At 34.7% G+C, this 24727-nt stretch overlaps 1 protein-coding gene across 1 annotated transcript in view; it reads left to right on the top strand.

Moving 5' to 3' along the window:
• Window positions 1–24727, top strand: part of LOC143236146 (FHF complex subunit HOOK-interacting protein 1B-like) — a 68477-nt gene that overhangs the window by 42313 nt on the left and 1437 nt on the right. The window contains 9 exon segments of the mRNA XM_076474434.1: window positions 6648–6734; window positions 9754–9921; window positions 10144–10223; window positions 12346–12389; window positions 12392–13458; window positions 20974–21061; window positions 21064–21098; window positions 21131–21149; window positions 23072–23192. Of these exon segments, the coding sequence (XP_076330549.1) occupies window positions 6648–6734; window positions 9754–9921; window positions 10144–10223; window positions 12346–12389; window positions 12392–13458; window positions 20974–21061; window positions 21064–21098; window positions 21131–21149; window positions 23072–23192 (1709 nt within the window).

Here is a 24727-nt window from a genome sequence, read left to right as displayed (position 1 = left end):
TTGCCATGTGTGGCGATCTGTGAAGGGGAGGAGAGGATCCTAGTGGTTGAGGGGTTCAACCCTAACACACCACTTTGGCCTTAAATTTCTGTAGACAGGTGGCCTTGGGGATCATTTGGCTAGTCCATTTGGGCTTGGGTCAACTAAGTACCAGTATCAGATGATCTCAACAGGTGTTGTGGACATTGTATTTGATCCTGGTGTTTGGGTATAGTGCTCATGAAACCCTGGTGTTGCTGCAATGTCCTTGTTTGGGTTGGGTCAGTGGGCATTGAAATGTATTGCCTTTATAATGGATACACTCATTCATGAAAAAAATAAAAATTAAAAAATTAAAAAAAAAACTATCAGAAAACAACCGCTCATGGATGACTCTGTTGTACAGTCACCATCACAGTCAGATTCTGTACCTCAATTTCTAATCATGCATTCCTTATCTGAGAAATCCTTAAGGCAGTCATCTTCCTGTTTATTAGAAAAGGATTAAAGGAGATTGCTGACTCCCCCAAGTCAGTGAAGAAGTTACTCTCTGGAGACATTTTGGTGGAAAGACTTTCACCACAACATAACAAACTCCTCTTGGACCTGAAGAATGTTGGAGATATACCCATCAAGGTTACTCCCCATGCAACTTTGAATTCTTTCAGAGGAGTTACAGTTGAGAGGAATTTAAAGAACATTCCTGAGTCAGGGATCCTTGCTGGTTTCTCCAGCCAAGGTGTTTCTGTGGTGTTCTTAATTTCTGCTCACAAAGATGGAATTATGATGCCTTCTGATGTTCTGATATTGATGTTTACATAATCACGATTTCCTGTCACAGTCAAAGCAGGTTACTCGAACTGTAAAGTACAGCCATACATTCCCAACTCTCTCAGATGTTTCCAGTGTAACCTGTTTGATCACTCAAAAACATTATGTCCTGGTTCTTTAACATGTACTCTTTGTGGTGGCAAAGTCTATGAGTGTGAACTGGAACCATACTGTCTTATGTGTAGTGGTTCACACCCTTCTTACTCTTCTTTGTATCCTAATTGGTGGAGGAGAAGGAGGTGCAATGCTTGAAGACAACAAACATTATCTCCTACCAGGATGCTAAGAAGATATTGTCCACCACACTCCATCTCGGGTATATGCTACTGCACTATTTTCACTGCTACAGTGGGAGTGCAGATGCATCTCTCTGTGCTTCCTGCAGAGCCTTTTGCCCTCTATAGTTAAAAGAGTTGACAAATCTACATCTACTTCCATCTCTGTCCCGATGCTCTTTCCAGTAGCTGCCGGTTCCACAGACAGAGATCTGTCTACTTTATCCAGGGAAAGATCTATGGAGATTGATAGATCTCTATCAATAAGAAAAAAAAAATAGGCAAAGACAGAAGGGCTCTCTGCCTCATTTTCCTTCACATAAATAAAAATGGTTACTTTGATACAGTGGAACTGTAGAGGTTTCCATTTGAATATAGATGACATTAACAATTTGATTGAGTTTTATCACCCTGCGTGTCTCTCCTTACAGGAAACATTTCTGAAACATGCCAATGCAGTCATCCTTTAGCAGTTTTTTGTTGTACAGAACTGACAGGTTGTGTGATGAACGTGTATGGGAGGGGTGGCAGTGTTGGTTGATCAGAATGTGCCCATCCTGTCTTTGCCACTTAGTATTTTTTTTGAAGGCCTTAGCCATTTATGTTTCCTTGTGTTGTACCATCACTATTTGTTCTCTACCTGTCTCCTGAAGAGACCTATGATCATTCAAACATTGAGCAGTTACTGTCTCCTGAAGAGACCAATGATCATTCAGACCTTAATGCTCTCATTGAACACTTGCTTTCTTCCTTTTCATTCCTAGGGGATTTCAATTGACATAATTCTGTCTGTGATGGTGCTGATATTGATGGGAGGGATCATTCCATAGATTGTATGCTCCTGGATCACAACTTTTCTCTCTTCAGTACTGGTTCTTACACTTATTTTCTTGCACATAGTCAGTCTTTTACTGTATTGATCTCTCATTTTGCTCCCTTCACTTTTCTCTTACTTTTCTTGGAGGGTTGACAGTAACCTATGGGGCAGTGATAATTTTCCCATCACTTTGAGAGAGACTGGCAATAGATTTTACCAAACCCACATGCCTCAATGAAAGTTGGACCAGGCCAACTGGCCCTTTTTCACTGCTCTTTCAAAATATGGTCCTGCTGTCATATGTCCATCAGTAGATGACTGCATGGCAGCAATGACTGACTGTACTGTCCAGGCAGCTGCTCAGTGTATTCCTAAAGCCTTAACCCTTTTTCCATAGTATCCTCATCTGTGATGTAATCCTGCCTGCTGTGGCATGGAAGGCTCAAAAATAGGCCTGGGATACCTTTTGTAGGTATCCCACACTTTAAACTGCAATACATTTCATAGGGCCAGAGCACGTGCTTGGCAGGTCAGATGTTAAAGCCAGAAGAAATCTTGGATTAAATTTAGATTAAACATTTCTTCTACCACCAATTCTTAAATCATATGGGACAAGATTGAAAGGTCAGTGGATAGTATACTTCTGCCCCTTTCAATCTTGTTCTCTGATAACCAGGAAGTTGCTGATGCCCATAGCATCACCAGTACTCTTGGTGAAAGCTTTTCTCATGAATCTAGCACTTCTATTTCATCTACCACTACCTTAGCCATCAATACATGGGTAAAGTGATTGCATCTTTCCTTTCGGGCTAATCGTCTCTCTGACTATAATTGTCCCTTTATATTGGTTGAACTCAAGCTTGCTCTTCATTGGTCTGGCAGTACCTTATTTGCATCTGATGATATTCACTATGAGATGCTGTGCACCATTCTATGGTACTCCCTTTTTTTTGAAACCTGAGAAGGATCCTAAGGTTCCTTCAAACTACTGTCCAGTTGCTTTGACAAGCTGTCTCTGTAAGATCTAAGAGAGGATGGCTAACCCTCATCTTGTTTGGTTCCTCATGTCAAACAAACTTCTCTTGCCCACCCAGTGTGGGTTCTGGTAATAGTGCTTCACTGTGCATCACCTGATTTGAATTGAAAGCTTATGATACTACGTGGCGGTATGGCATCCCACGAGACCTCCTCTTATATGAGTTGTGTGGCCATTTGCCCATTTTTAATGGACTGCCAATTCTAAGTTCTTGTGGGTTCAACACTTTCCTGTTCTTACCCACAGGAACTTGGAATCCCTCAGGGCTATGCTTTAAGTGACACACTTTTCGTTATAATGATTAATACCATTAGTGGACAATTCCCCATACAGTTGCAAACAGACTCTATATAAAAGACTTCGCATCTTGTGTCAGTCGCTGAGCATAAAGCTTATTAAACGGCAGCTACAAACTACAAACTGCCCTCAATCATTTACTTAAGTGGACCAATAACTTCACATAATATTTTCTTCTAAGCTGCTGATTCTAAGTGCCGAACCTAAATAAATTAACCTCTAAATTTGATATATCTATTGGTTATAAACATGCTCAACATATGAGACATGATTTAAATAGTTTTATACAGATATATAAGTTGAAGGAGTTTAACTTCTTGTTTTAATAAAATGTGGTGGTATTTTTATATTCTGACCTATCAGTATCTAATGTTTGTGTTTTAAATTGTTGGACATACTGAAAGCCAAATAAAGGAATCATGTAAGTCTGAAAAGGGACAAAATAGAGGCAAAGCAAGTCGTACAACATGAAATTGAAACTTGTATATTATAGAAATTTAAATTACAAGGTATGTTTTGGTATTAAGTTACTGAAATATATTTATAATAAAGCTGTTAAGTTTTAAATGTAACACTGTGAAGAGGTCTTAATATGCACTCAGATAATCAATTAATCCAATTCTACAAGTAGGCCAGTTCTATGAAGCAAGACTGATTGTTTCGTTTGCTTTTGAATTTCTTGCAAAGCTACATGAGGCCTATCTGTGCTAGCTATCTCTGATTTAGCAGTGTAAGAGTTGAGGGAAGGCAGCTAGTCATCACCATCAACTTTTGGGCTACTCTTTTACCAACAAATAGTGGGATTGATCATCACATTATAATGCCCCCATGGCTGAAAATGCAAGCATGCTTGGTGTGATGGGGATTCAAATCTGCAACCCTCTGATTAACTACTTGACCATGCTGAGCCAGTAAGATTGATGAACAAAGTATTACCACTGAACAAGCACTGATTGAACTTGTAACATTATCAAAATATTATAAAAAAAATTTCAGGATTTTATATTTAACATATTTAACAATAACATTTGTATAGGGCTGCAGTATTGTATCTTCTGTAGTGTAATTCATAGCTATTTTCAATGCGATGTCTTACCTTCTTTGAGAAAATAGCTTTTCTTTATTAGTAGTGCTTTTTATTGGCACAAATTTTCAATGTTTGTCACTAGCGTTCCACCTTCTGCTTTTGCATGTAAATTATTATGCAGCAGTTCTATTGTAGATCTCACTCTGTGGTGAGTGGTGCTTGACTAGGTATAGTTTAAAAAAAAACATTTGTATTTCCCATCCTGTGGCCATGCTCAATGTTAATTACATTGTAGCTCTTCTTACCACAGATCTAATGTACAATTCCAGATGCCACCAGATGACTTGTCATCTATGCTGGAACAGTTATGTTGCAGAATTAAGTTATGCCCATTATAGAGATGGGGTTCTCTACAGGACCATTAGTAGTTCTCACTGGTGGTTTTTTTGCTTCATAAATATGTTCTTCCCAGACTCATTGACACACATGAGTAAAGCAGACAGGGATTGCTGCCCATCTCTTATGTTCTGTGGCTTTGAAATTTTTCTACCATGAATATGATGTATGATTCTAGGTGCCACCAGGTGTTGGTTTATTAACTCTGTCAGTTTGGTAACTCTGCTTTTTTAAAACAGTGTATTGTGGTCACCTGTTGCACACTCTGTGGTGGTGCAGTCCTCCAGACTCTCCAAAGTATTTTCCATCTCTTCTAGTGGAGTATGGGAATCCTTGCTATTTACCAGTTCCTAGTCAATTGGATGATGAACCATGGAGGCCTCTCCTCCTGAATGATGCATCATACCACTCAATTGAGATTAGGGTGGTGGCATTTTCTACAGTTGGTTATGATGTATTTCACTTCCTACCATGGACCTAATGTTCAATTTCAGATACTGTGAGGTTTCGGTTGAAGTACTTTGTTATGCCACAATTACGTACACATATATCTCTATTACAGTTGGCCCTACAGGTTGAAACATTCCTCCTATCTTCCATATTCTGGATGGGGTTCCCAAGGTATCAGATGTTGGTTAGAAATGGCCCAGCTAAGTAAGTACCCATATATGTTCTGGCCAGTATCCCTCCTTCCAACTCAAACTAGATGAAAAATTCCCAATGCTACTAGGTTTTGGACAGGAGATGTACCAAGGTTTTGGGTCACTCTTCTTACCACTTGCTAGATATCATTTATAGTTATAGCTTGGTGAAGCACTTGTATTGTTCATTGTGCCAGGTATCCTTGTTCTGTTATGGTCTGGAAAAGACATACCCAGTGCTGCCAGGTCTTAGACTGGAGATGCCATTCTACTGGAGACTTCCTTCTTTCTATCATTTTCTGGATGTTGGTTCATGGTGGAATAGGTGTTGGTTGGGTGAAAAATGCATGCAACTTGCTCATGATGCTCATCTTCCTTGCCAAGTTCCATTTTGGGGTAAAGAAGTAGGTGATACTTTGCTTTCCATGGAATTGTTGTACAATTTCCAGATTCTGCCAGGTGTTGGATGAGGTCAAACTTCCATTACAGTCTGCCATGCCCTAGCCACTCAACTTTCATTAATCTCACTAACCTTTAATATGTATTATGTGGTGTGGTCTCCTTTTTTTTTTTTTTTTCTTCTACACCTTATGGTTTGCTTTGAGTACTTTCTAAAGGTTTACTGGTTTAGTGTGAGATTCTAGTTATTTTGTGAGAAGGGGTAAGATATTGTATTGGAAGTTGGTGTTTTTCTAATCTGAAAATGTGTTTCTGATAAATACTTGCATCCTCTCACATTTACTACCCAGCCTTCTCATTTCTGGTTATATATGGTGTAGGTCTTCTAACCAATTTCAAAGTGATTAATGAGTACAGATGTGTAGAGAGCACTATTTTCAATAGGGTTTGTGTCATGCTTCCATTGGTGGATAACTGCTGCATTTACATATGGATATACAGAAACAGGAGGTGGAAGGCTAGTAGCAAGCATTGAAAATTGGAGGCAGTACTAATCAAGAAAAAAAATATTTTGTGAGGGAAAGTGAGTATCTATCAGAAATACATTTTCAGTTTAGGAAAATGTTGACTTTTAAACTATGTATGAAAATAGTTGATTGTAACAAGTTATACATATATTAATTTAATAATTAAATACTGTTATTATTCACAGACGGTTATATTTATATATAAATAGAATTACGATATAACAAGAATTCATGAAATTATTGCTTAATAATAATTTTAATTGTGTGTTCAGAATGCTATGTGAATTTTCTTCAAATTAAGTAGCTTCAAGTGGAAAATTTCATAAAGGTGGCCAGAAGAAAAAATATACCAATAAAGTAAGGGTTTTATATTGTGAATTGTATGTAATAGACATAACAGTTTTTGTACTTTATAAATCAAGGTAGCTCACCATGTGGTACAAGCCCAAGTTGTAGATTACCTCTATCAAGGATTTTTGGAGCCTGTAATTGGACCAGCTCTTCATCAGGTACAATGGAATATTTGTTTTAGAATTATTTATGGTAATGCCACCTATTACTTTTAATTAATTTAGTGGTTATTTTTAGTTACATAATTTTGAAGAGCAGAATGTTAACTAATAATGTTTTAACCTGTAATTGTAAACAAACTCATTGTCTCTTACATTTCAATGGTAGCTACTGTCGACCTACCATCAAGATATTTATTGATTTAAAATGCGCCATTTATTTACTGTTTGATTAAAATCTCGTATTTAAACTAAAACACCTATTGATATGTATAGACAGATATTTTTATCTTAGCATTTCCTTTGTATTTGTTGTCATTATAGGTGTTCTTTCTCAACTGTCACTTGCACTAGTACTTCATTATACAATAGAAATGGTTTATTTCATCATTTCTCATCTATAATGATTATTAATTGTACAATATAAATGGTGTATTGCATTATTTCTCACCTATAATAATTATTAATCCTACAACATAAATGATGTGTGTTTTTCTTATAGTAAAGCCACATCAGGCTATCTGCTGAGCCCACTGAGGGGAATTGAACCCCCTGATTTTAGAGTTGTATATCTGTAGACTTACCACTGTACTAGTGGGGGACCCTACAACATAAATGGTGTATTGCATGACTTCTCACCTATAATAATTATTAATCCTACAATATAAATGGTGTATTGCATCACTTCTCACCTATAATAATTATTAATCCTACAATATAAATGGTGTATTGCATCACTTCTCACCTATAATAATTATTAATCCTACAATATAAATGGTGTATTGCATCATTTCTCACGTATAACAATTATTAATCCTACAATATAAATGGTGTATTGCATCATTTCTCACGTATAACAATTATTAATCCTACAATATAAATGGTGTATTGCATCATTTCTCACGTATAACAATTATTAATCCTACAATATAAATGGTGTATTGCATCATTTCTCACGTATAACAATTATTAATCCTACAATATAAATGGTGTATTGCATCATTTCTCATTATAACAATTATTAATCCTACAATATAAATGGTGTATTGCATCATTTCTTATAACAATTATTAATCCTACAATATAAATGGTGTATTGCATCATTTCTTATAACAATTATTAATCCTACAATATAAATGGTGTATTGCATCATTTCTCACGTATAACAATTATTAATCCTACAATATAAATGGTGTATTGCATCATTTCTCAATTATAACAATTATTAATCCTACAATATAAATGGTGTATTGCATAACAATTATTAATCCTACAATATAAAACAATTATTAATCCTACAATATAAATGGTGTATTGCATCATTTCTCACATATAACAATTATTAATCCTACAATATAAATGGTGTATTGCATCATTTCTCACAATTATTAATCCTACAATATAAATGGTGTATTGCATTTCTCACCTATAATAATTATTAATCCTACAATATAAATGGTGTATTGCATCATTTCTCACGTATAACAATTATAACAATTATTAATCCTACAATATAAATGGTGTATTGCATCATTTCTCACTTCTATTATAACAATTATTAATCCTACAATATAAATGGTGTATTGCATCATTTCACATTATAACAATTATTAATCCTACAATATAAATGGTGTATTGCATCATTTCTAACAATTATTAATAACAATATAAATTAATCCTACAATATACAATATAAATGGTGTATTGCATTTCTCACCTATAATAATTATTAATACTACAATATAAATGGTGTATTGCATTTCTCACCAATAATAATAATTAATTTTACAATATTAAACAAAAAAGCAAGTTCTCAATATTTTTCTGGCTATCCAATGATGTGACAAGAGCCCTTATAAATTTATCCAAGATAATCATTAAAGTTCTTTCCAGAATAAACCTTGTATTATAAGTGAAATTTACATCTACCTGTTCAGAACACAATGTGACTTAACACATTATTTGATGCAAGCATTGGCTTTCTATTGGTTATAGATAATATGAAATTAAATGTAAGAAAGAATTATTATCAAATCCTAATAGAGAAATGTGACAGGTAGATGTGGCATGAGAGATCTGATTTTTATTGGATAGTTTTGTAATCATAAAGTAAAGGCTGTAGAAATTATGGTTTGTCTGAGGAATGATGATTTTATAGTGAGTAATTTATGCTTTATTTCATTGTTACTGAGAGGTGGTGGATAAAATGAAGATACCTAGAGAAAATGTGTGTAACACTAGGGGAGATTCAGAATTTAAAAAAATATTCCTTATAAAATTAAGAACTTAACACTTATCTGCTATTAAAATATGGAGGATTATGAGCTAAGATTTCTTGCTATACTAACTGGTATATTGTAAACAAAAAAATAGTTTAATAAAAACTTTCAATATAAGACAAGAAAACCATGTGACATACTCAGTAAAGGATACCTGTAAGAATTCGAATTTGAGGCTTGTGGAGACAAACCATATTGTGAACGTTACCAACAGAGAGTCAATTGTTTCAAACAAAGATTGGCTTTTATTGTATCTCATGGAATGTTGTGTGGCATCTCTTATTCCATAATTTTTGTTCAGGGTAGCTGTTAATGGCTTATCTGTTGGATACATGTAGGAAAAATAAAAATTTGTAGCAGCTAAGAATGTAGTACCATTAATATCAGATTTATGATAGACTCATGAAGAGATCAAACAAAATTCTTTGCAAAATGTGCTGAATTGTAAAAATGAGTATTCAGAAGCTTAAATAATAAGTTGAACTACACTGTATGGTCTTTTCCTGTTTATTTAGTTAACAACAGACTAACAAGAAAAAAACTGATTGTGATACATGAAATTTTCAATATAATTACTGCTAAACTTAGAAAAGGTTGTGACCAAACTGCTTTAATATTTTTTGAATTTTATGAAAATAAAAGAAGGAACTATGTATTACAATAATATTCAGTCTGAGAAGTACAAAACCGTAAATTATTGGTTTTAAAATAACAGCAATAAAATTATCTTTGACATTTAGACATCCACAGAAGAAGTCGTAGCAGCCACAGCTTACTTGCAGTTATTTCTTCGTTCCATCACTGAACCAAAGTTAATCAAAGTCTTCCTCAAGTTTATAGTGATGTCAGATTTTGAAGGCCATCAGATCTTAGATACCTTAGTGAAAAGAATAGGATCCCAGTCAGTTGTAAGTTACTGTTTCATGTGTACATATTTTTAGGAAAGTGTATTTATTTTGTGGGCTTTTGTTTACTGTTTTATCTCTTCTAGTATGAGGAGTCGAAGGAATAATGTCAGCAACAAGGAAATTATGGTGAAGTTGTTCATGACATTGTTACAGTTTCTTAGAATATTCACTATTTTATCGTTTTTTTTTTTTTGTCTTAGAAACGTTTTTTTACTACTTTAGCTGTGTACCATCACACTGGCCCTTTTCAAGACACTTCTGGACTTTAACTGTGAAGATTTCATGTTGGAGTTAGTACTCAAGTAAGTGTGTTTATATCTATTCTGAACTTTGTCATGTTTAACTTAATTGTCAGGGAATGGTGTTTATATCCTTCCTCAACTTTGTCATGTTGAACTTAATAGTCAAGTAATGTGCTTATATCTTTTCTCAACTTTGTTATGTTGAACTTAATAGTCAGTTAAGGGTGTCTATATCCTTCCTTAACCTGTCATGTTGGACTTAATAGTGAGGTAAGGGTGTTTACATTTTTTTTCAGCTTTGTTGTGTGTTGAACTTTGTCATGTTGAACTTAGGGAAGGGTGTTTATATCCTTCCTCAACTTTGTCATGTTGAACTTAGGGAAGGGTGTTTATATCCTTCCTCAACTTTGTCATGTTGAACTTAGGGAAGGGTGTTTATATCCTTCCTCAACTTTGTCATGTTGAACTTAGGGAAGGGTGTTTATATCCTTCCTCAACCTTGTCATGTTGGAATTTAATAGGTAAGGGTGTTTATATTCTTTCTCAACTGTGTTGTGTTGTGGCTAGTACTGAACTAAGTGTGCTGGAGTTTAAACTTGAGATGATTCAACATAACTTAAGTTTCCTAGATGCTTTGTTATTAATGCATCAGGGTGCATGTTTGAGATACAAGAAGTACTACCAGAAAGTTCCCATAAAGGATTGTGGAACATTTTAATCACTATAACTAAGTGTAAGCTACAGTGTTGGAAAAATAAAAATTTAACAAACTGAGAATTGTTTGTAAATTAGCAGATAATATTAGACAAACAACCATGTGCTTTATATAAGGAACTTGTGCATAAAACTGCAGATTATGCTCTTTAAATATTTCAACTACAGTTTGATACTTAAAACTACATTGGGTTATATGTAAGTAACTCAATAGCAATACATAAAAGTACTATGAATTCTGTATGAGTGACTAAACAACTGAACAGCAATACATAAACATAACTAGTGTTTTGTACATAAAATTATTGAGAGTTCTGAATAAGTGACTAAACAACAATATTTATATAAAACTGTTGAGTTCTGTAAAAGTGACTAGACAACAATAATACATAACATTAGTGAGTGTGTGTCAATTTAACACATAGCATTGGATGGCTTTATTCTATGTTGGGTGAAATAGTTTGAAGCTTGACATTCTACAGATTATGTAGTTTCAGCAAATTATCTTTTTTAAAATTAATATTTGTATGAATTCTTAGTTTTAGAAGATTTATTTGTGAAATGTCATTTCAGAAATAGTTGAAAATACTTACTTTTGTTATAGTTTTAAATTACATATTTGTCAGTACTTCCTTTCATTAAGTTACTGGATTTTTAACAATATTTAGCAATAATAAGTGGCTACCTCTGGCAACTTGTCTTATTCTAGTTAGGGGTGTTCACAGTACTGCTTTGCCTACACAAAGGCAAGTGTTCTACAGGGAAACTTCGATAATTTAAGGAAGGAGACCTGCATTTTGACTGGTACTAAATGCCTCTAGCCTATAAAGAAATAAATGAATGTATAGTCCTGTAAATGTAGGTTTACAATAAACACTAGAAAAAATATACTATTTGTAAAAACTGATACTTTTGAATATATTTTATTACCAGTGTAAACTTAATTTTATCATGATGTTTTGTCATGAAGGTATAAGAAAAAAATATGTTTAATTTTAGCTTCATTTAGTCCCATTGTTACACATGTACTTGCTCATAAATTCAGTTGTAAACTTAATTTTATCATGTTGTTTGTTGACAAACAGTTGTTTAATGATATTTTTGTCATGAAGATGTAAGAAAAAGAAGTGTTATTTTAGCTTCATTTCATGCCATTGCTACACATCTATCTGTTCATAAATGTTTTTATTAAACTGAAGTAATGGTTTCTTACCAGCAAGTTCTAAATATGTTTTGAACTACAAATAATTAATATCACATCTGGTGTAATATGATAGTTGTAAATGTATATAAATTTATTATGTAACAAGTTTGTCTATTAGAGATATTTTTAGATATTGTTGCTCAGTTGTAAATACTTTTCATATTCTAAATAAAACAGTTCAGAACCACAACAGTCTTGTATATTTTTTTCAGAAGTACAGTGTTTCACACTTGTTATCTGTTAAAATTACTGTCATTATTTCAGGTATTTGATTCCCTGTACCCATGTCATGGTTAGCCAGAAGCCGGTTCGCGTGATGTGGATGTATACAGTCAGACAGCAGAAAAGCTACTGTCACTAGTGCCTACTTGTTTCTTAACATCATCAATGTCCTCTCTTCCTTCAAACATGAAGCAGCCAGAGAGATTGTCACGAGGGGGTAGTTTAAGACTTAAAAGACATCGTCGTACAACTTCAACATCGAGCCTTGCCTTTGGTGACTTTTATGTGAATAGTAGTCATCAGAGATCAGGTAGTGGTATTAACACAGTGGAGTGGTACTTTGAAGACAGAGAGCAATATGAAAGTAGTTACTTAGATTATCTCAAGGAAGCTAGAGAACATGTGTTAGCCTGTACTAAAGCTTCCCTAAAGTGGACTGCTCCCTATAATGGGTTGATACCATCCTCAGAAGCATCTGTGATTAATCCAGTTAAGAAACCTCAGTCATACACTGATATTTCTAGAGATTCCCCTATTTCAAGTGGACAGTGTGATGAGAACTTGATAATAATTGACAATTACTACACTGACTCTAGCCACCAAAATGGAGAAAGTTCAACACTGAGTGACTGTTTGAACAGTGAAAACGTTATGTGCAATCTGTCATCAAAATCTATAGTAAATGGTTCATCCCGAAATGAGAAGAATATGGAAAACGGTTTCCTTGAGTTAAACGTTGAAAAATCTGGAGACCATATGGATAATTCAGTATTGGTTAAAGAAAGCCATGAAAAGAAGGGTCAGCTGTCAAAGTATGAGTTCATTAAAGTAATAAAAAATCAACACTTAAGTAGTTTGTGCACATTCTCAGATAACAGAACAAAGTCCTCACTATTATGTAACAGAACTAAAGATTCTGTTAAGTCTAGTACATCATCTCCATCAAGTTTGGAGTCTTTTGAAAGTCCTGATATTGGACCTTTTCTCAATGTTCTGTTAAGTAAACTAGAGATGATGCTTCAAAATGACGTGTACACAAATCTTCGTTTAACAGAAGTACTAGCTCGTCTAGCCCTCTATCCACAGCCTTTACTTCGATCTTTCTTGCTCAACCATTCCCTGGTCTTCCAACCAACAGTGAGATCATTACTTCAGGTACATATTTAAAATAGTTATCCATTCTTTTATTAATAAATATATTATTTGTTGAACATTATATATCCATGATCACTAGTATTTAGGTTATCAGAGAAAGTGCAAATTATTGTACTATGTTATTTGGTTGTAGCTGTTGTGTTATTGTATGTCTAAATATAGTGTTTAAGGATTGAAAACTTCTACTAATAGTTAGTATAAAGGTATATTTAAAAACTTGGTTGTGTGTTGTTTTATAACTGTAAAGTGTATGGTAATACATAGTATAAAGATGTTTAAAAACTCAGTTGTGTGTTTTATAACTGTAAAATGTTTGGTAATAGATAGTATCAAGATAATTAAAAAACTTGTGTTGTTTTATAACTAAAAAGTGTACATTAATACGTAGAATCAAGATGTTTAAAAACTTAGTTGTGTGTTGTTTTATATCTGTAAAATGTAATATCGTTTTAGGATGAAAGACTTGAGAGATGTTTTTTACTGCTGCAGTCATCCTATAATTATTAATGAAGTTCAACAATATATGACACTTACTTATTTGTTATTCAGTTCGCATGCCCTTTAAGATTTTATAACTACACCCCACATATTCTAGCACTTTATAAATAACGTTCTTATTCATCTAATTTTCTCTTGTGAAAGGTGGGATTTCTTGAAATCATAACTCAGTGACAAACACTAACTCAATAAAATACCTGGCTTTCACAATACTAGCTATAAGAAAGGACTCTAAATATACTTCAGAAGTGGTGTTGACATCTATAGTTCTGTAAGTAAGGACTGAATATACTTCATCAGTGGTATTGACATTTATACCTGTAGAAGTAAGGACTTGCATAGTGATGATATCATCTATGCAACATTAAGTAATAATTCTTTGAATAGATTTCAGTAGTGGTTATATTCCAAGACTAAAATTTGGAATAAACATTTTTAAGGACAGTGAGGACTTAATTTTTTTTATATTGGTGACTGTGTGTGTGTATATATGAAGGTTGCATTGGTTGTGGGTAAAATTGGTAGTGGGTCTCTGAATGCTGTTTCATGTGATTGTGGACAAATTTACTCTTATCTTTAATTTTGTCCCTTGGTTTGAGTTCCTTTATGTTTCTCCATGTAAATAAAAATGCCCACATTGATACAATGGAACTATCAAGGTTTCTGTTTGAATACAGATGACATTAAGGATTTAATTGATTATTATCATCCTGTGTGTGTGTGTGTCTCCTTACAGGAAACATTTCTGAAACTTGCTGATGCAGTCACCTTTTGGCAGTTTTCTTCATACAGAAATAACTTGTGTGATGGACAAGTGCATGTAGGGGTGGCACTACTGGTCATTGAGCATGTGCTTTCCCTATCTTTGCTACTTGATACATCCTTTGAGGCCATAATTATCCATGTTTCCATTACTGTTTGCTCTCTCTACCTGTCTCTTGAAGAGACCTATGATCAATCAGACCTTGATGCTGTCCTTGACCAGTTACTCTTTCCTTCTTTAATCCTGGAGTATTTTAATGGACATAATCCCCAATAGGGGTTGTGCTGATATTGATGGGAGGGATCATTCCATAGGATGTATACTCTTGATTCACAACCTTTCTCTCATCAGTACTGGTTCTGATACCTATTTTCATGCACTTAGTCAGTCTTTTACTGCTAGTAATCTTTCATCTGTTCCCCTTCACTTTTCACTCATTTCTCTTGGAAGGGGATGTGACAGTGACCCATGAGAGAGTGATCATTTTTCTATCATTTTGAAGGAGACTGGCCATGGTTGGTGCCACCCAACCTGCATCCTTTGGTGGAAGATGGGTCAAACCAACTGGCTCTCTTTCATTGCTTTCAGAACTTGATAATTGCCATCATCTGTAAGCTGTCAGTAGTCGACTGTGTGGAAGAAGTAACTGACTGGATTGTCCAAGCAGCTGCTCACTGTTTTCCTAAAACCTCAACACATTTTCCATGGTGGAATCTTGCCTGCTATATAATATGAAAGGCTCAAAAATGGGCTTGGGTTACCTTTCGTAGGTATCCCACACTTTCATCCCACATCACTTTTCAGTGGGCCCATACACATATTTGGCAGGTAAGATGTTAAAAGAATCTTGGATTAAGTTCACAACTAGCATCTCTTCTACCATCAGTTCCAAAGTCACATGAGACAAGATTCTGCAGGTCAATGGGCAGTATACTTCTGCCTCCCTTTTGATCTTGTTTTCTGATGGCCAGGAAGTTGCTGATGCTCAGAGAATCACCTATACTCTTGATGAAATCTTTTTTTCTCATGCATCTAGCTCTTCTGCTTCATCCTCCACCTTTGTAGCCATCAAGATTTGGGCAGAGCAGTCACCTCTAATCATCTCTGTGACTACAGTTGCTCCTTTACAATGATGGAACTCAAGCTTACTCTTCATAGGTGTTGTAGTACATTGGTTAGATCTGATGATATTTATTACGAGATACTGTCCTATCCCTCTCCTGCTTCTTTTGCTATTATTCTGGCTGTTTCCAACCAGACTACCTGATTTGACTTGAAAATTCAATCATGAAGCTTTTCTCAATTGATAACATCTTGTTCTTGTGTTTTTTAACTTGAAAAGGCTTATGATACTATGTGGAGGTATGGCATCATGTGAGACCTCCATTCATATGGGTTGCATATTTATTAAACATTTTTAATGGATCAACAATTCTAAGTCTGTGTGGGTTTGACACCTTCCCTTTCTTTCCCCCAGGAACTTGGAGTCCCTCAGAGTTGTGTCTTGAATGTCACACTTTTCATTATAAAGATTAAAGTCATCAGTGGACAACTCCCCCTTACAGTTGCACATGGACTCTATGTTGATAAGGGTTTTACCTTATCTCTCTCTCTCTTTCTCTCTCTAAAACTGTTTGCATGCACTTCTTCCAACAAGGGTATTTGCCTTGATACTGAGCTCTGTTGTTTTTCCTGTGGTCCTTGAGGTAAGTTCTTTATACTTATAAATGACCATAAGCTGAATTTCATTCCACACATGAAGCAGCTTTGTGTCAAGTGTACGAGGGCACTGAACATTCTATGTGTCTTCCATTCCACCTTTGGAGAGCAGATCATTGTTCCATGTTGAAGTTTTGCTGTGCTCACATTCAATTATAATTGGACTATTGGGCTATGGGTCCATGGTCTATGGCCCTGCCAGGACCTCAGCCTTGAAGATGATGGACCCCATTCACTATCTGGTACTTAGACTCTGCATGGGGGGCTTTCTGTACTTCTCCGGTCTAGAGTTTGTACAATGAGTCTCATGATTCTTCTCTACACATCTGCCATCTGCAGTTGTCTGACATTGTTCCTTTTGGCATTCATATCCAGGTGCAGTTGGCTGAATTGGATCTGTCCTAGGGTGATGTTGCTGTCTCCATTGGTCACCCCACCCCATAACTTATTGGCATTCCCAAATGTAATCTTTCTTTGAGTCACCTGAAGGAGGTGGATACTCCCAATTGGAAGTACTGCCTTTATTCTGTGCACTCTACCTTGGTTTGTTGTGGTTTGGTGACTGCACACAGGATCTTCTCTACGGTATCTCTGTTTGTTGCTGAATTGTATGCTTTTTCTCTCACCCTAGATCATGTTGAAGCTTTGCAGTACATGAACTGTACTATTTATACCAATTCACACAGCTCTTTCCTAATCCTGTAATTACATTATGTTAGTTCTCACCCTGTTTTTGTCAATATTCAAAACTGATTGGCACATTTCTCTTCATCATGTACTTCTATCTAGTTCTTCTAGATATGGGCCATGTTGATATTCATGGGAATGAGTTCACTGATGCCACAGCTAAGTCCATCTGCTTTGGTGCTATCACAGACATGCCTGTCCCATACATGGACTATGGTCTTGTATTCAAGGCATTTCTCTGTGCTAGTTGGCAGTTGACTTGGAGTGAGCAATGTGATAATAATCTTTTACAGATCAAATCTTCTGCTGCTCTTTGGCTGTCTTTCTTACATAAGGATTGGAAGGAGGAAGCTGTCCTGCCTAAGCTATGCATTGGTCACAGTTTTTAACTCATCATTTTATCTGGGACTGATGCACTAATGTGTTGTCTGTGTGACACTCAAGTCACAAAGGCCCACATTTTACTGTCATGCCATTGTTATGACTGTGAGTGATGAAACAATTTTAGACATACTATTACCATGGATTCACCCTTGATGTTGGACAGTGTCATGTCATTGGCAATGGTGACACTGTTCACCTCAGTTGTGTTTTTAAATTTTAAGGGCCATTAGCATTTTGAATTCTATTTAACTTTTCAATTAAAAAATTGGACTTTCTTCTAATATGATTCCTTTTTATGTATTTTATTAATTTTACTTTCATTTTTAAGTTTTTCACCAGTTTATTGGTGCATATAGCCTAGTTCCTCTGTGCCAATAAACACCAAATAACCAACCAACCAGTCTTATCATATTGTCTTTACTCTGAATTCTGCTTCATGTGATTGTGACAGAATTTGTCCTTCTCTTTAGTTTTGCCCCTCAATGTGGGTTCATGTATGTAGTGAGGGGACCTCCCAGGGATGGTTCTGTTTTGTCTGTTTACCCTATCTGGGATCTGAACATCCACCCATGTTTAAGGTGCATGGTGACCTGTGAAGGGGAGGAGAAGAGTCCTGGTGGTTCAGGGGTCATGTGTCCACCTGTCCACCTCCCCCCAGATCAATCAGCTGGTCCAGGACTAGGGTCAACTAAGTACAAGTTTGTGTATAGTGCAGAAACCTGGTGTTGCTGCAGTGTTTTGTTTGGCATTATAGTGTGTCCCCTTGTAGGACACGATGGTAGATAGGGTCAGTGGGTTCTGAATTTTCCTCCCTTTATTATGGATTCCCAATCCTTGTAAAACATAAAAGCATAGTAAACAACCACTCATAAATGACTCTCTTATAAAATCACCACCGCAGTCAGAAGCTGTGCCACAATTTTTAATTATTTACTTTTTATTAGACAAATACTTTGGATAAATGTCTCTTTTCATCCAAAAGGGATTAGAGGTCCTTGCTAGCTCACTCAAGTCAGTCAGGAGACTGTGCTCTGGAGAAATTTTGGTGGAAGCATCTACATTTTCCAATAATGAACTCCTCTTGTTGTTGAAGACTATTTGGGATATACCCATTGAGGTCACCCCCCATGATACTTTGAATTCCTCCCAAGGAGTGATTGTCAAGAGGGATCTAAAGAAGATTCCCGAGTTGGAGATCCTTGGTAGTTTCTCCAGGCAAGGCATTTCTGATTTTTTGCCATATCTTCACTTGTAAAGATGAAATTATGATGCTGACAATTGTCTTAATTTTGACATTTACACCTCTGTGTTCCTCTGCTTCTGTCAATGCAGGCTATCTGAAATGTAAGGTGTAGTCATACATTCCTAACCCTTTCAAACATTTTCACTATCATCAGTTTGGACATTTGGAGGTATCTTGTTATGGTTTTTTGATATGTGCTGTTTGTGGTGACAATGATCACTACACCTGTGAGTGTCAAATGGACCCTCACTACATCAATTGTGGTGGTTCACACCTCTCTTACTACCAGTCTTCCCTAAGTAAGTGGAGGAGAAGGAAGTACAATGTTTGAATACTGTCCATAGTATTTTTTACCCTGAGGTTCACCTCCATCTTGGACATATGCTGCTGCACTACTTTTCACTGCTGCAGTGGGAGTACAGACAGATCTTTCCATGCCTCCAACCATGTGAAAAGTCTTTTGGTCTCTCTGGTTAAATGATCTGGCAAGTCAATGTTTGCTCCTGTCTTTTCCCCACAATTCTTTCCAGTACCTGCCTAAACCCACTTCCTTCATCTATGGCATCTGTTTGGGTACACCTTTTTCAACCCTTAGATGTAGAATGGTAATTTGTTTATGCCCTCAGTTGCTACTTACAGAGACCTTCCCACTCAACCCAGGACAGAATCCATAGAGGTTGATAAACCTCCTTCTATTAAATAAAAGCAGTGTGGCGTGATTTCTAATCTGGATGACAATAAGGCCTTGATTGATTTCTGTCATCCCAGGTATCTTTCCTTACAGGAAACATTTCTGAAACATCAGCATGTTTCAGAAATACAGTCACCTTTCAGCAGTTTTAGTTATACCAAAATGATTGTGATAGATGAGTGCATGGAGGGATGGCACTGGTGGTGCCAGCCTTGTTCTTTGCAGGTTAAGACACCCTTGGAGGCCATCACCATTTATGCTTCCTTAGGTCATACAATCACTGATTGCTTTCTCTACCTCTTTTCTGAAGAGACTTGTGATCAATTAGATCTTGATGCTCTTGTTGAAAAGTTGCCGCCTTCCTTTTATTTCTGGTAAACATTATTAAACACAATTCCCTCTTGGGTTGTCCTAATATACTGGTGGGAGGGGTATGCTCTCGGATCACAATCTTTCTCTCTTCAATACTAGTTCTTATAGTTTTTTTTTTTTTTCTGCCATTTATCTCTATCTTTTTGCCTTCACATTTCTCTTGCTTTTCTTGGAGGGATGACAGTTACCCTTGAGGCAGTTATCATTTACCCATCGTTTTAAGGTAGATTGGCCACCTGATCCTCATGTCTTGGTGGAAGTTGAATCAAGCCAACTGGCTCTCTTTCACCACTCTCTCAGAACTTGATCCTGTTGTCGCCTGTGTACCATCAATAGACGACTGCATGGTTGCAGTGACTGACTGTATTGTCCAGGCAGCTGGTCAATCTATTCCTAGTATCTCAACACATTTTCTAGGCTATCCTCATTCATAGTGGAGTACTGCCTGTCAGAAGGCATGGAAGGCTCAAAAATTGGCCTGGGATATCTTTTGCAGATATTCCACTCTTGTGAACTTTATTGCTTTCCAGCAGGCCCATACACGGCAGATGAGACATCAAAGCCAAAAGGAATCATGGATTAAGTTTACAACTAGCATATCTTCTACCACCAATTCCAAAATTGTATTGGATAAGATTTGGAAAGTCAGTGGAAAGTATACTTCAGGTTCTCTTTCCATTTTGTTTCCAGTGGCCAAGAAATTGCTGATGTACAAAGCATTGCTAATACTCTGTGAGAGTTTTTCTCATACATCTAGTTTTTCTGTTTCTTCTCCTACCTTCTTGGCCATTAAATCTTAAGCAGAGAAATCATCTCTATGATTATAATCTCTTCAAACTGACAAATGTATAAGCAACTCCATCACAAAGCAAAAGCAAGCAAGGTTTATCCTATGTTCCTTTCCTAAACATAACATAGGTTCAGTTATAGGTCTTGCAACCAACCACTATGTAATTCAACTACTCTATCCTCTGTTCCTTTCCACTTTTTCTTTTATGTGTTAATTTTCTGTAACAGTTTATTTTCCAAAAGTACCTATTTTTCATTATTCTTGGTATTATACTATAAGTGCATTAAATCTAATTATCTTGGGTAATGTTCATTATTTTAAAATGTAATGGATATAAGATATAGTTGAATAGGAACTTGTATTTTTAGGTGTTGGGTTCTTTAAAACCAAAAGTGGAGGCCTATTTTATATCCATTAGTAATTTTGAAGAGTTACTGCTGAAATCTAAGAAATTCTTTTTGCTCGAGAAGAACGGTTATTGAATGATTTGGTTGTAAGAGAATACAGAAAGAAACTTTTAACCAGCAGAGAGATATTCACAGAGGTGAGTTATTTAAATTTTTGTTTTCATAACTTATTTATATAGATTTGCATAAAATTGAGAACAAGTTTTATAATACATGAATAATAGTTGACAATAGTATTTAATGAAACTGTAATATTTTTTCCACTTATCATTGCAAGCAATTATGGTGATAATAGGTTCTGAAGGTTACACTTCACTAGTTATCACTTCAAACTCTATAGTGGTTACAATGATAATAGCTTCTGAAAGTTACACTTCAAACTGTATAGTGGTTACAATGATAATAGCTTCTGAAAGTTACACTTCAATCTGTACAGTGATTATAGTGATATAGCTTCTGAAAGTTATGCTTCACTAGTTATAACTTCAAACTGTTCATTGGTTATCATGATAATAGACTCTGAAAGTTACACTTCAGACTGTATAGTAGTAGTTATTGATGATAATAGACTCTGAAAGTTACACTTCAGACTGTATAGTAGTAGTTATTGATGATAATAGACTCTGAAAGTTACACTTCAGACTGTATAGTAGTAGTTATTGATGATAACAGCTTCTGAAAGATTTTTTGCTAGTTCTTATAGTTATGTACATGTCAGTTTGTCTGAACCGTTAATACTTACAGGAAGTTTTACAATAGATATAATTATAACAATAGATGTGTCTACTAGTTATATCAATAGACATAGTTACTAGTAAAAACAATAGACATAGTTAATAGTCATAACAATAGATGTGGTTACTAGCTATAACAGTAGATGTAGTTATCAGGTATAACAATAGATGTGGCTACTAGCTATAAGAGTAGATGTAGTTACTAGTTATGGCCAGATTCAAGTTTTCAGAATCTCTATCTGCTATTATAGATTAAGTATTACTGTGTGTTAATTTGGAGTAACATTATGGCCAGGTTTAAGTTCTGTTTGTACTGTTTGTATACTTGTATTAGTTCAAGGTGCTAAGTACTGTTTATATACTTTTATTAGTACCAGGTATTAAGTACTGTTTGTATACTTGTACAAGGTTCTAAGTTCTGTTTGTATACTTGTTTTAGTACAAGGTACTAAGTTCTGTTTGTATACTTGTTTTACTAAAAAGGTACCAAGTTCTGTTTGTATACTTGTTTTACTACAAAAAAGGTACTAAGTTCTGTTTGTATACTTGTTTTAGTAAAAGGTACTAAGTTCTGTTTGTATACTTTTATTAGTAAAAGGTACTACATACTGTTTATATACTTGTATTAGTTCAAGGTACTAAGTTATGTTTGTATAACTTGTTTAGTACAAGATACTAAGTTATGTTTGTATATGTATCTTAGTATAAGATTCTCAGTTCTCTTTGTTTACTTGTTTTAGTACAAGGTACTAAGTACTGTTTGTATACTTGTATCAGTACAAGTACTAAGTAAATTTTTATATTTTGATATTTCTGGATCAAGTGTATATGAAGTATAACCTATATAGTATGTACTTAGCTGCATAATTATATAAACCACACTTTGAAGTAAAGGAACTTGTCCTTGTATTGTTACCATAGAACATGAACCCTTTCTGTAAATCATAAGAACTTGTCATTGTATTGTTACCACGTAACATATGAACCCTTTCTGTAAATCATGGGAACTTGTCATTGTTTTGTTACCATGTAACATATGAACCCTTTCTGTAAATCATAGGAACTTGTCATTGTATTGTTACCATGTAACATATGAACCCTTTCTGTAAATCATAGGAACTTGTCATTGTATTGTTACCATGTAACATGAACCCTTTCTGTAAATCATAGGAACTTGTCATTGTATTGTTACCATGTAACATATGAAACCTTTCTGTAAATCATAGGAACTTGTCATTGTATTGTTACCATGTAACATGAACCCTTTCTGTAAATATTAGCATTGGAATAATTTCTAAACTCTTTTTTTATGTTGTTGTTTGTAGGAGAACAACGCAGAAGTTTTACAAATTTCATTTTCAGAAGAAGTAGTTTACGAGGAGAGAAAGAAAGAAATGTGGCTATCAGACCAATTTTTGAGTCACTACCAGTCACTCAAGGATGCAGGTAAGTATGATGTGCTGTTTGATTCTTAATTTCACTGAGAATCTCCTCAGCTATTAGATTGTACCGTTAAGTAAAATCTCTGTGTTTAAGTAGATTGCTTCTCTGTACTTAAATTGGTAGTTTTTGTGCTTTTAAATCGCTGTTTTTTTCTGTGATTAACTTTTTCAACATGGGCTTGGTTAATATGACCAACCATGTGACCTCTTTGTACTTGCTTAAAGCCATCTTAGATTGAATACTTCTAACTTTCAATATACATGTGTGTCTTCTGAAATATTGTTATTATTTATCCAATATAATCTTAACTTAACTAAAAAGATCCATATTTACTTTTATAATAATAGATAAAGTATAAACATGGCAAACAAGATTTAAAGTACTTACCCAATATTTTTTATTATGCTGTCTATTATCAAGGACATTTAAGCTAGCTTTTTTTTATACAAGTGGTAGTAATGCACTACATTTTTATTTAATTAAATAATGCACCTTGGAACATACACTAATAACATGGGAAAAAGTATACAATTTTCCTTAACTGTCAATATTCTTCTGGCTTTTTATGTATGCAAAAAGAGCCATTACAAATTCATTAAGAGAGCTTGTAATCTGAATGAAGTTGATTATGATTTGTTCAGAACACAACATAATACAAGAGGTCATTTGATAAATGAAAACCTTCACTTTCTATTTGTTTTATGTAATACATAATTGAATATTAGATAGAACTATTAAATCCTGAAACAGTGGATGTGGCAGGAGGGGTCTGATTTTCTAATTGATAGTTCTATAACCAAACAGAATTGAAAGTTATAAAAATTATGTTTTTTCTGAGCAATGACAATTTTATAATGAGTAATTTATGTTTAATTTTATATATTTTGGAGGTATGGTGGATAAATTAGAGAACAGGCTTGGAGAAAAATGTATCATGTTTATCATACAAAAGGCATAATGTTTTAAATATTGCCTTGTAGAATTAAGAACTTATTAAATATAGCTCATTAGCTAAGATTTTATGCACAGTTAAAGTATACCCAAGATAAGAGTCTTAACTTTTGTGGCTTCTCCAGTTTTAAGTTAGTAGTCTCTCCAGTTTTAAGTTGTTTTTGTCCAATTTTAAGTTGGTAGGTTCTCCTGTTTTTTATATGTAAAAACTTTAAAAAAATTAATATAACCAAATGAAGATCTTGTAAGATAATTTTATATACAATTAAAAGGTGAGTGTATTTGTTTCTAATTTTAAACATTTGTTTGCAGTATACATTGTTAATAATACTCAAAACATTCAGAGTCTGATAGCAAAAAAACTACAATACAAAAATACTAAATCTTTTGTTAAAACAATTAATTAAAAATAATCTCATTCTTTATGTAATTGTAATCTTTACATATCTTTAGAACAACTGGTAAGATTTTATTAAAAAAAACTCAGAGTTAACTTAAGAATTGTTGAACTGTATATAATTTTACATATGAGAAGTAACTCAAATGGGCACAAACATAACCATATGATTAAGTCAGTTGCTTCTCTG

Source organism: Tachypleus tridentatus, chromosome 13 (assembly GCF_004210375.1).
Source record: "Tachypleus tridentatus isolate NWPU-2018 chromosome 13, ASM421037v1, whole genome shotgun sequence".
NCBI classification, from domain to species: Eukaryota; Metazoa; Arthropoda; class Merostomata; order Xiphosura; family Limulidae; genus Tachypleus; species Tachypleus tridentatus.
The sequence above is the reverse complement of the archived record's forward strand: the minus strand, read 5'-3'. Positions and strand labels throughout refer to the sequence as shown.